A 13,236-nucleotide genomic window follows, 5' to 3' on the forward strand; every position below is an offset into this window, starting at 1 on the left:
AAAAATATATATGCCAACGGCTTAAAACTTGAAGTTTATTAGTATGATTATCATATGATATAAATAAAAAACAAATTAATTTTCTCTTCAGTGCATTCATTTGATGGTCAACTCAACCATGTTAGAAAACACATAGCGAAACTTTTTGGTAATACTAATACTAGTTACCTAGTAACTACCAACAATCTGTAACCTTTACGTGATGTAAAAGATAAGACATTAATTATTGGTTTAAGTTAGCGGCATCTATTTTCAACCAAAAAAAAAAAAAGATAGAGGACACTTTTTAATTTAGATGTGGGAAGGAAAATATGTAGAATCTAGATATGAAGTATATAGGTACTTTACACAATTGTATGATTAGGAGCACAAATTAAATCGTTCGATTTTTAAGTACACAAATCATTTTTTTTAATTTTTTAGATGCAAATCGAAGGATTCCATTACTTTCACTAAAATTTAAATTTTCTCTTTTACATTAATCAGACTGTCTAATTAGTAAGCATAATTTTTTTATTAGTAAGCATAATTTTTTTATGAAGAAATCAGATGATCTAATTTCTAACTCACTGTTTAAAAAAAAGTTATTTCCACATCTATCTCTAACACCCATATGCTTCTCATATCAAAAAAAATGAGCGGATAGAGAAAGTGGAGTTTATTTGCAAGATTAAACCTTTGCTTGTAGTTGGTGTTTGTAGCGAGCTAAATGTAATATCATGGCATGTGTAGCGTCAGCAACCACCTCCTCCTCCTACTTTCCTTTCACCTATGATGCTTTTCTCAGCTTCAGAGGTGAGGATACCCGTTCTGGCTTCACTGGCTATCTCTATTACTCTCTCACAAATAGGGGAATCAAGACTTTCATTGATGATGAGGAGCTTGGGAGAGGGAAGGAGATCGCATCCTCACTTTTCACTGCAATCCAACAGTCCAGGGCCGCAATCGTTGTGCTCTCTAAGTATTATGCTTCTTCTTCATTTTGTTTGGATGAACTTGTCAAGATTCTTGACTGTGTTAAGGGAAAGGGCAGGTTGATTATTCCTGTTTTCTATGACGTGGATCCTTCTGATGTGCGGAAGCAGACAGGGACTTATGGAGAAGCATTGGCTGTGCATGAGAACAAGTTCAAGTTCGAGAGGCTTAAGAGATGGAAAATTGCTTTGGAGAAAATAGCAGACTTGTCTGGTTATCATTTCAAACACGGGTACCCTCCTTCTTAAATTATTTTCTTTACTTCTCTGCTATCCTTTTTAAGAGAGCTCCAAGAAACAAGATCAGCATATAAAATAAAATTCCTAATTCAAAACAAACTATGTATGAATCCTGGGAAAAGGATTGCAAAAGGGTCTATTTTTTAAAGATGATGGGCTATTACTAATAACATGAGGATAAAACAAAACTAATGATACTTGGAGAACAATCTATATATGAATCTAATTAACAACTAAATTTATATCGTAACAAAAAAAATGATATCCTTAATTACTTTATCATAAACATGGTCATATTGCATTAGTGTATGTATGACTTCACACACAACTATTCTTATTGGGCAGGGATGGATATGAGCACAAGTTTGTTGCCAAGATTGTTGGACATGTATCAATAGAGATTAAACGTGCTACTTTACCTATTGTAGATCACCCAGTTGGATTGGATTCCCAAGTGGAAAATGTAATTTCTCTTTTGAATGTTGGGTCTAGTGATGGAGTTTGCGTGCTCGGGATTCATGGAATTGGTGGAATAGGTAAAACAACACTTGCTGTGGCAGTGTATAATTGGCTTGTCAATCATTTTGCAGTTTTATGTTTTGAAAATATATGTTTCCATGAAAATACAAGAGAGAATTCAAATAAATATGGATTAAAACATCTGCAGAAGACCCTTCTGTTTGAACTAGTTGGAGAAAATAAAGTTACATTGATGAGTGTTAGAGAAGGAATATCAATGTTAAAGCAAAAACTCCAACGAAAGAAAATTATTTTGATTCTAGATGACATTGACCAACAAGAGCAATTAGATGCTCTAGCTGGAAATCTTGATTGGTTTAGTCCTGGTAGTAGAGTTATCATCACAACTCGGGACACGAGTTTGCTATCAAGGTATGAGGACAGAATAACATATGAGTTAGATAAGTTGAATGATAAAGATTCTCTAGAATTGATCAGTTTCAAAGCTTTAAAAACTAACAAAGTTGATCGAAGTTACTTAGACATCTTGAGCAGTGTGGTAACTTATGCTTCTGGCCTACCATTGACTTTGGAAGTTATGGGATCCAACTTTCTGGGCAAAAGTATAGAACAGTGGAAGTCTGCATTAGATCAATATAGAAAAATTCCCAATAAAAAGATACAAAATGTGCTTAAGGTAAGCTTTGATGGATTGGAGGAATTTGAGAAGGAAATTTTTCTTGATATTGCTTGTTGTTTCAAAGAATGTGAATTGACAGATGTCAAAAGGATACTTTGTGCTCATCATAATGTCGACTCCTTGGAATATGGACTTAAAGTGTTGGTTGAAAAATCACTAATAAAAATGGATGCATATCGTGGAATAATCTTGCATGCCCTCATTCAAGACATGGGTAGAGAAATTGTGCGTCAAGAATCACCAAAAAAGCCTGGGAAGCGTAGTCGATTATGGCTCCTTGAAGATATAGTTCAAGTTTTTGAAATGAATATGGTAAGATAAGTATGAATGGTTTAGTTAAGTGCTCTTATTATCCTTGAAAATTTTCAGCTCTCTGACTTCTTTGGATAGAATTAGTAGATATTATATTTTTCTAAATGTGTGTAATAAAGTCCTGAAACATATATAATTTATACACGTAATGATGTTGTTTTGTGTTAACAGGGATCTGACAAAATTGAAATGATACATATGGATTTTCCCAAGTTTGAAAAAGTAATAAGATGGGATGGAGAGGCTTTCAAGAAAATGAGAAATCTCAAAACACTGTTTATTAGACATACTTATTTTTCCCAAGGTCCCAAGTATCTTCCAAATTGTTTAAGAGTGTTGAATTGGGAGGAATATCCTTCACCTTGTTTACCACTTGATTTTCATCCGGAGGGACTTGTCATATTCCAATTATCCGGCAAGAGTATACAGTCAGTTAGGTTTCTTGAAAAGCAAAAGGCTAGTCTAAAATTCTTTCATCCAAAACCTTTACATATGACAATAAAAATCTTTTAAGGTTTTTCATCATTTGACATCCTTTTTTTTTTTTTGTTGCAGTACATGAGCTTGACGGTCATAAATCTTGATCATTCTAATGTAGAAGAGATACCTGATATATCCGGGGTCCCAAATTTAGTAAACCTATCATTGAATATGTGCTTGAAGTTAATTAAAATTCACGAATCAATTGTATTCTTAGATAGACTTAGCGTATTGAGTGCTCAAGGTTGCAGGAGGCTTAAGAGATTTCCATCTATCAAGTTGACCAATCTTGTACATCTCTGTCTTTCAGGGTGCTCTAGTCTTGAACATTTTCCAAAAATGTTAGGAAAATTAAAGAATATACTAACAATTTATTCGGATGGTACTCTGATAAAAGAATTGCCATCTGCTATTAAAAGGTTTTGTTTGATTAGCCATTCAAGTATGATAAAACATGGAGCAAGTTCCCCACCAGCACTAAGTTCCCCAATTGTCATGTCTCCAGATGAAGAGAAAGTGACTTCTGAGAGGTCTGAAGTAGATGTTGAAGAAGAACAAGGGAGTCCAATGGCACCTTTGGAGGCAAAACATTCTGCCTGCAAACTACCAGATTTGCTCCATGAATCTTTTACAACTTATCTTACCTGGTTTCGCAATGTGGAAGATTTAGACCTGTCAGAGCATAATTTCACTGTTCTTGATGAAAGCCTCAAAGAACTTTGCTCCTTGAGGTCACTTAGTTTGAATGGCTGCAGAGAACTTCGAGAAATTAAAGGGATTCCACCAAACATAAAGTATTTCTCTGCAAGAAACTGCATATCCTTGACTTACGCCAGCAAAAACATGTTACTTAACAAGGTTCCTCTATCCTTATGTATTGGACTTGATCATTTAAAATTGATATTCTTAATATTATCTCCAGTTTCAAATAACTATCTATTGTACAGACTAGTAATTCTAGTAATCAATTTGTTTCAAATGAAAACTTCTTTGGAACCAAAGCAGTACATATTGTTAAAAGTATGAAATGTATTTGACCAACAGGAATTGCATGAGGATGGAGCCAAGGATTTTGTTCTTCCAAGTAGTAGCATCCCAAATTGGGTGGAGCATAGTAGCAACAATGATTCAATTTCTTTCTGGTTTCGCAACAAGCTTCCTGAAATCTCTTTATGTGTTCTTGTTGGACCTGCGGTTGATTTTTCGTGTACACACATTTGTCCGGAGTTTATCATCAACAGCAGCAGAGGTCAAGCGGAACATCTTGAATCAGTGGAGACATCCAATCAATTAGTGGATCATATATTTATTACTGATCCAAAATTGATGAAATCCAAAGTGAATGAAGTGATTTTAGAAAATGAATGGAATCATGTTGTGTGTAAAATTAAGTCTTGTGGCCAAAGGGGACTAGCTATCAAGAAACTTGGAATCTATTTTCACAAAGATAGAAGTAGCATGGAGAATATTCAATTTATTGATCCTCTGTTGCATAAAGAAGAGTTGATCATGGGAAATTTTCAGGTAAATATGCAACAACAGAAGTATATGGCATCACATGAAAGGAGGCTTTCATTGGATCTTCCTTTAGGAATGAGTTTTTCATTGAATGATCATGTGAGTAGGGAACCAAATTCCAGTGTGCAAGGTAATTTACATTGATGCCATTTCATTTATGAGTTCATTTTCATTTTCATGGGTCCACCTAAGATTACTCTTTTTAAATGGTTATTTGTGAGTTCCGTGTAAATCCATAAAACTTGGAATAGTTATACTTCTTATCAAGTAGTAGCTTATTTCTTACTAGGTAGAGAAAATTCAAAGTAACATCTAATTTGGAACCAAAAAATAGTAATTTGTAAAGATAAGCTAAGGTTATATATGTAGTAATTAATTACCTTTTTTGCTTGACCGGCATAGGCAAGGTGCTTGATCAATTTTGTCATTTTCTTACTCAACCAGGTTTATTCTGCTTGTAGCACATATAAACTGTGACTATTCATGTGCTTTGCATTATAGGCCCATGTGTTGATGATTTATGTACACTAAGGTTGGGCTTAGACTACATTGACCTGCCTTGTCATGCATCTTCAGAAAGGGATTATGGTTCAGATTCAACATTGTTAAGCTTAGCAAGTAATGATACTTCTAATGATGGGGGTAAACAATTGAAGTTTTTATTTTAAACATTCAAAAACAAGACATCTCAATCCCTTTCTATCTTTTGCTCTTTTTCTGGTCTTGATTGTGTGCTCATGTGTTGGCAGCCTTTTTTATTTTTAAGATGTTCATATAACTAATTTCTAATAAAGAGATTTGTAAAGAGAGAAAGTGAAGAGTTAATTGACTCTTGATTATTCTTCCTAAACTTTGTCTTACATGTAGTTTATATATTTGGGCATTTCATAAAGCTTGAATCCCTGCAGAAAGTAATGATGATTTATGGATGTATAGCAAGGAGTTATCCCTGCGTCAATGTTGGCAAGAACCTTTGGACTCTCACCTGAGATCAAATTTAATGCAATTAACATCCACAAGCTACAACATTAGAGATGAAGAGACAGGTTTCTTTCCTTTGACTTATACATAATTTCTGTTCTTCACTTGGCAAAAGTTGGTTTGCGCTTTACACTCCTCAACTATGACTATATTTTCTTTCCTGCTGCCCATGTCTTAATTGAAAAAGAAAAAAAAAAAACTGTATTAAGAAGTTGGTAAGAGTTGACAAGCTCCTATTACTCTGATTGATAATGTCATTCATCAAACAAGTATATAAACTTCTAACTCTTAATGAGTAAAATATTCTATTTAAATGCATTGAATTTTTTAAAATAAACTATTTGACTTCGCTTTACCTTTTTCATCTTGTATATTGTGTATTAGCCCAAGCAGTGCTGGATCACCCTGCTAATATACTGGCAGAATATTCTCAATCCCCATTTTTGGCTGAGACACAAAACCTTCAAGCTCCATTATTTCCCTCTTCATTAAGTGGAATGGCTATTAGAGAAGAATTTCATCACAAAACATGTTGCACTGTGTTGCCAACGACGACAGATGAATCTTTTGGGAATCAAGTTGATGTGAGCCAAGATGATGATGCTGATGATCTAGAAATGGAAGGATTCTATGCTTCTCTTGATGCTGAGACCAATGTTATTTCATTTTCTCCAAATGAAGAGACCATGGAAGCACTGAAAATAGCACTAGACTTCATCACCAATAATAATGATGCTTCAGTGTTCTTGGATGCTCAACATTGCTGCATCATGAAAACCAGCTTAGATTATCTCTCCAGTTTGTCTGCTAATGATGGTTTATCAGGTGCCATGAGAGCATTGATATCTGAAGCTTCAACTGTGTTTGCACATTGTAGTAGTAGCTACATTGAAGCAAATATGAAAGTTGAGTCCACTGCTTCAGAGCTGTTGAGGGCTGATAACTTAAAATCTGACCTTGAAAATAACAAGAATCAGTTCAATGATACGGTGGCGTCAGAAAAAGAACTGCGGCAAAAGTTGGCACGTTTGGAGGAAATGAAAGAGGAGCTAGAAAAGCAAATCAGAACTACTAATGCTAACATCATGGCTTCTCGAAAAGAACAGAACAAGACTCGAAAGAGAAAGAGAGATGTCTATGTGGAAGGAAAGGCACTCAAAGCTCAAATGGATGTGATGAAGGAGAAAGTACCACGTTTGCAACATGAGCATGACTTGGCAAAGGAAAACCAGGAAAAAATCAAAGCTGAATGGTCAGAGTTTGGAGAAAAATTTAAAAAGATTGTTGTAAAGTCAGCTGTACAAGATTACCAAGAGGAGTTTGGTTTTGTCCTTAAGCAACAAGTGCATGACAAAAATTTTAATTTCTATTAAGTCCACTACATCATATGTTTTCCTTTCAGATAGTGTCAAGCCTGTAGGATAATAATTTCACAATCCTTGCTGACTGCTGCATGAATCACAGATTGTTGTCTTCTTTGGAGACTATCTAAATCAGTGCATTGAATCTCAGAAATTAAGGATATTCTGCTATAGAGAACAATGTAATTACCATATAGAGGTTGCTCTTCACATAAAATAATGCAAGTTTTGTTTTGTTGGTTGAAATCGATCATTATTTAATTTGTTATGTATAGTAGGAGAATAATGTCGAGTTAATAGTAAGAAATCATCATTCTCATCATTGTAAAATCTTATAAAACAGCTGCACTAACTGCACTGCACCTCTGCTGCATTGACTTACAATTGTCAACCAACTCAACACCTTGTTTAACCAACTTGCCAACAGTAGAAACTGCCATTTTGTTGCTTCAAGGCTTCCCTTCCCGCTAGGGAGATTATGGAAACTAATTATAACGTTACCAAAGGCATATTTTAGTGCAAAATCTTAGTATTGTCTGTAGGGCAATAACTTGTTTATTAAGCTTAGCAAGATGGAAGTTTTTATTGTGTGACAACCCTGTATAGGAAAACTCATTACATTAATGGATGGAAAGATAAGCACTGATAGGAGCAAAGAGAAAATATAAGCAAACAAAACAAAACTGCATAGAAACTCACCCTTCAAATGAGAGGGCATATGAATCTGTATATCATTTCTCTGTAATCTCTATAGCATGTCTGTGTCGTATAATTTGTTAATCAACAATTAAATAAATCTTCTATGTTACCCTGTGGATTTGTAACTCCATGGGAATGCATTAACAGTAATTTCTGTCGCTTAGGAAGGTATACATCTAGTTAAAAATTAGATCTTCTAAGAACCTATAAGATGTACAATTCATCAATCAAAAGATTCTTCAAGAACTAGAATAACACTCGCGCGATGCGCGGGACGGTAAATTATATAATAATATGTTTTATAGAATTAAATTAAATATATGTAAATTAAAGTTAAATTTAAAAGGTGTTTTATTTAAAATATTTATACTACAAGAGATTTGGATATTAGAATTGTACAAAGTAATATTTTTATTTGGTGGTTTAATTTTTACATTTGATTTTGTTGATGGACTTAGTCTTCTTATGTAGTGCTCGTCCTCCTTTTTCTTTATTGGTTGTTATTAGAATTGTTGTTTTCTTCTTTCTGTCATAGATTCTTGTGAAGACATATTCTTTATGAATTGTTGAGTTGTATGCACTTTCTATTGTGTTGTTTGTTCCATCTTTGCATGCAGGGATGGACCCAAGCACAGCAATGAGGGGGCACTTGCCCCCACGGTGTTATTAATTTTTGTTTTAAAAATATAGTTATATATAATATGCCCCCACTTTAAATTTTAAATGACCCCACTACAAATAAAATAAATTCAATTAGCTAAAGTTTTAAATTTATTTTTTTATTTTTCTATCATTTTGATTATTATTTAACCTAATCAAATTTAATTATTGTACCGTTACTTCTTTATTCTCTTAAACCCTTTTCTTATTTTTATATTTTCAACTTTCTTTTTTTATTCCTTATTTAGTGGTCATCTTCTTTTCATCAAAAAATAAATTTTAAATTCTCCAATTTTTATATAGCTCTTTGTTACGGTGGGTAACCGGAGATTAATAGAATAGATGACGTTGGTTGGCCCAATCGCCCGCGGATGGTAGTCTCCGAGCTGGTTCGCACGCTGGAGCCTCCTTCCGACTTGTGTGCGTGAGTGAATAGGGGTGGTACCTGCAAAGACACTCCGATGCCTAAGTCAGCATGGGGTTAAGCAGGTTTAGAATGTATTGGACCTTTTCATACCTGAGGGGTGTCAGTGTATTTATAGTGGTGAGCCAATAACTACCGTTGGAGTAGTGCCGTATCTTTTGGGTGTTAACCATCCCTCTATCTTATGGAGTCTAAGATATGGCTTGATGAAGCGGTTAGAGAGATTTTAGGGGCGGTTACTCATTCAAATGAGTGTTTATCCGCCAGCTAACCTCATGTCCGACTTCTTCGAAGTAAGTCGTAGTCAACACCGACTTCTTATATGAAGGTCGGTGCTTAGCTAGGCTTAATTCTTCGGATTAAGCCTTTCTATTTGGACCTGGGCCTTTATCATTGGGCCAGGATATGAACAGTGCCCCTACTTGAGCCCAAGATCTCTTTAGGGGTTTGGGTTTAAGTATTCAACTCGGATTCGTAGCCGACTTTCTTGGAGGAAACACGGGTTTTTAAACCGACGTGATTTTCGCGACCTTTTGTTTCTGACAGTTACGTCTATTTAAGCGTCGTGTCCGTTAGGGATGCATTTAGGGATTGATGGCTTTGATAACGGTGCACTCTCATTAATGACTGCTCCGTTTTTACCATTATGCCCCTTAGCATGTTTATAAATACTTTTCCTCTCTTTCATTTTTCCGTTTCTGCAATCTTTCAAACTTCTTCTTTCTTTGTGCTGCATTTATTTGTACTGTGTTCTCGTGCTTCGGAGACTTCTGCTTCTTCCAACCTTCATTTTCAGAAAGCGGTTAGCTTCTTTTTCCTTCTTCGCACTTTTTGTATGACTTTACTTTGTAGAGAAATAGGTTTGTGGACTTTTGCTTGGTTCTTTTTTCTCCTCTCTAGAGACCTTTGTTTTTTATTTTTTCTTTTCTTTTTCCCTTTGTAGGTTTCTTCATTTTTCCTTAGAGAAATAAAATGGCCTCCGTAGATTGGGTCGATGTTACTGTTCTAGGGGAGGAGCTGTTGGTTGATGCGGAGTTTATTACTCATCTTCGCACCCACCACCGGCTCTGTACTTCGGACGAGGATGAGCCTAAGTATGAATTGCTGGTTCCTAGTTCAGAGGACCGAGTTTGTAATGGGAGAGCTAACGAAACGGCTCCCCATTTCTTCTTTATGTATGAGTGCATGATCACCCGTCTGGGCGTCTTTCTACCCTTTTCAGATTTTGAGATGTCTGTTTTGCAGCATTGTCGGGTTGCCCCTACCCAGCTTCATCCCAACTCTTGGGGTTTCTTGAAAATTTATCAGTTTATTAGCCATGCTCTGGATTTCCCGACCTCTCTGAAAATCTTTTTCCATCTTTTTCATATGACCAAGCCTTTTAGTGGGCTGAACAATAAACAACAATGGGTTTCCTTCCGAGCCATACAAGGTCGGAGGATTTTTACCCTTTTCGACGAATCTTTTCATGACTTTAAAAATTTCTTTTTCAAAGTGCAAGCTGTAGAGGGTCATCACCCCTTTTTTCTGGATGATAATTCTTCTCCTCGCTTTCCTTTATACTGGCTGGAGGCCTCCCCTTGTGAGAAATATGGTCTGGATGACCTGGATGAAGTAGAGGCTGCCGTTGTGGGGTTCCTCCGAGAAGTATGGGGGAGGGCCCCATATTTGGATACTAAAAGGTTTCTCCAAGGGTCTCCGGCCTTTATCCAATCGCAACTAGGTAGTTTTCTCTTGTCTGTTAGATTTCCGACTTGTTAAATGAAATGCCCGACTTGTTTGATTCTTTAGCTGTTGTTTTCTTTTTCAGAAATGGCAAAGACAAATGCTCAAGAATCTTTCCAGAGGGTCCAGGAGGCTAAAGCTAAGTCCCGCGCTCGGGCTGGTGGTGCCAGGGTTATCTCTCCTCCTCTTCCTCCTCGGAACGTTGGGACTCTTTCCAATCCCATGGTGATTTCTTCTTCAGCTCCCTCTCAGCCGCCCCCCGTCGTCCGACCTTCCCCTGATCCTAAGAAGCGCAAGACCTTAGAGTCTGGTTCTTCTGGTGAGGTTAAGGCGGATGCTCTTGCGTTCGTCCGAAATAATATCTATCCTCATGCTCGTATAGGCATGGATGATATGTCTGTTCGGAGCCACCTTACCACTATGATCGAGGAGAGTCTCAAAGCGGCAGGGGTCTATGGCAAGCTCTTGGATATTTTCGAAAAGGCTCCTCTCAGCTCTTTAGGGATGACCTCGAGAGTCGAGGAGCTGGAAGGAAGGCTTCGTGCATATCAAGAGCATGAGGGAGAGTTGAGGAAGGAAATTGCCAAGCTGAGGGAGGAGAGAGATACCCTCCGGGAGAAAGGGAAGGCTTTGCAGGCCCAATGCAACATGGAGATGGATCTGAGGAAAACAGCGCAGGCCAGCTATCAAAGCTTATTCAAAGATCTTGTGTCTATGAAGACTGACCTGTTGAATTCTCGAAAAGCGTATGAGGAGTTGGAGGACTCTATTGCCGATGGTGCCGAGGAGTCTTGGAGGATCTTCCTGGAGCAGGTCAGAGTTATTGCTCCCGACTTGGATCTTTCTCCTTTACATCCCGACAAAGTTGTTATTTACGGTGCCATTGTAGATCCTCCTGTCCCCGTAATCGTTTCTGAGTTAGAGTTGAAGACTCGGGGGCAGAGGATTATCGAGTCTCCTCCTCGTTCTAAAGACGCTCCGAGTTCTTCAGCAGTTCCTCCGATCTCTTCATCTCCCATGGATGCTTCTGGTGGCGCTCCTCCCGATTCTGGTGGTGGCGATCCGTCTGCTGTGAAAAAATGATCTTTGGCTATTTGGGGGTCCGGCCTGTGGGCCCCCCCATTTTTAAACTCTTTATTTATTTATAACTGGTTGTGTGGTTTGAACAATTTCTTCTGGCCTCCCCAGGCCGTAAACAAAATATTTTAAAAAATACCCTTTTTTGATGAGGGTTTTTAAGTTAACAAAATGGATACCCTTTTGGGATAAGGGTTTAGATTACCTTATGCGTGTATGCTTTTTGGTTTTTTGAAGTCCTCTTGATCTTTTCTTGAAAACCTTTCCTTTTGGCTTGTTTGTTTTTCTGAGCTTCTTGTTTAAGGACTTTTGGGACAGCCTTTAAACTTTTCCTAGGTTTTCCAATCTCTTTTTGTTATCCCCTATACTCGACTTTGTTTTAGTGAGTTTTTGTGACTTAGGTTATTTTTGCGATACGTTTCTCTTATACTCGGTTCTTCGCTCCGATTTACGGGTCGGAGTATTTCTGAGCTTTTCTACTCGGGTTCTCATTTCGACTTATGAGTCGGATTGTCCCCGAGTTTTCACGTTCAACTCATATAACCTCTTTACACCGACTTGTACCTCGTCGTTTTATCCTGACGACCATTTAGGTCGGTTCATGAGATTTTCACGTTTTGTCGAGCTTAAGTCGGCGCGTTTCGTAGAAAGACTTATAAAAAATAAAAAGGATTTTATAAGAGATATTGTAGATGAAAAAGATCTTTATTTATTGGGGAGGTACCTTCTTGCTACTAAGGGTTTTTATAGCCTATCTTCCCTTAGCCTCTACTATGATGCCTCGTTAAAAACCCTTCTTCAGAAAAAAACCCTTTTGGGAAAAAATCATGAAGTTGGGAAAAGAGTACATCAGGGAGTAGAGTTCGCTTTTAGCTGTAGTACCTTTTCATATTACAAGCATGCCACGACCTTGGTAATTCAGTGCCGTTCAGGTCGGTTACTTTATAATAACCTTTTCCTAAAACTTCATTGACTTTGTATGGTCCCTTCCAATTTGCGGCGAGCTTTCCTTCTCCTGATTTGTTGACTCCAATGTTGTTTCTGATTAAGACCAAGTCATCAGGGGCGAATGTTCTTCGAATGACTTTTTTGTTGTACCTTGTAGTCATCCTTTGTTTCAAGGCTGCTTCTCTTATCTGGGCATCTTCTCGGACTTCGGGGAGTAAGTCGAGCTCCTCTTTGTGTCCCCGTACGTTTCCGACCTCGTCATGGAGAACTACCCTTGGGCTTTGCTCATTGATTTCTATTGGTATCATGGCTTCTACGCCATAGACTAGTCGGAAAGGTGTTTCTCCCGTGGCGGATTGGGGGGTTGTCCTATAAGCCCATAGCACCTGAGGGAGCTCTTCAGCCTAAGCTCCTTTTGCTTCCTGTAGTCTCTTCTTTAGCCCTGCCAGTATGACTTTGTTGGCTGCCTCGGCTTGCCCATTGGCTTGTGGGTGCTCTACCGAGGTGAACGGATGTTTGATTTTCATACTGGCTACTAAGCTTCTGAAGGTAGCGTCGGTGAATTGGGTTCCATTATCTGTAGTAATGGAATAAGGTATCCCATATCTTGTGATGATATTTTTGTAGAGGAACCTGCGACTTCTTTGAGCGGTGATGGTGGCCAATGGTTCTGCTTCT

At 37.5% G+C, this 13,236-nt stretch overlaps 1 protein-coding gene across 2 annotated transcripts; it reads left to right on the forward strand.

Annotated features, from left to right (window-relative positions):
* The first annotated feature begins 568 nt into the window (after positions 1-568).
* LOC112800003 (disease resistance protein RPS6-like) lies at positions 569-7,271 on the forward strand. 2 transcript variants are annotated; one of them, XM_025842030.2, is made up of 8 exons: positions 592-1,207; positions 1,560-2,685; positions 2,857-3,141; positions 3,241-4,023; positions 4,210-4,813; positions 5,185-5,325; positions 5,592-5,729; positions 6,049-7,271. In XM_025842030.2, exons 1-8 carry the CDS (start codon positions 720-722, stop codon positions 7,035-7,037), a joined length of 4,554 nt encoding a protein of 1,517 aa, XP_025697815.1. In that variant the 5' UTR covers positions 592-719; the 3' UTR covers positions 7,038-7,271. The 2 variants fall into 2 exon arrangements, with proteins under 2 accessions (XP_025697816.1, XP_025697815.1); XM_025842031.3 differs by lacking the exon at positions 5,185-5,325 and having other exon boundaries at positions 569-1,207.
* The last annotated feature ends 5,965 nt before the right edge of the window (positions 7,272-13,236 follow it).

Source organism: Arachis hypogaea, chromosome 5, assembly GCF_003086295.3.
Source record: "Arachis hypogaea cultivar Tifrunner chromosome 5, arahy.Tifrunner.gnm2.J5K5, whole genome shotgun sequence".
Lineage (NCBI taxonomy): Eukaryota > Viridiplantae > Streptophyta > Magnoliopsida > Fabales > Fabaceae > Arachis > Arachis hypogaea.

Bases quoted from the DNA above. Each gene is read 5' to 3' on its own strand.
- LOC112800003 (XM_025842030.2), top strand. From the start codon at position 720: ATGGCATGTGTAGCGTCAGCAACCACCTCCTCCTCCTACTTTCCTTTC. The intron at 4,024-4,209 runs GTTCCTCTATCC...TTTGACCAACAG, and splicing joins AAAACATGTTACTTAACAAG to GAATTGCATGAGGATGGAGC. The intron at 5,326-5,591 runs GTAAACAATTGA...GAATCCCTGCAG, and splicing joins TGATACTTCTAATGATGGGG to AAAGTAATGATGATTTATGG.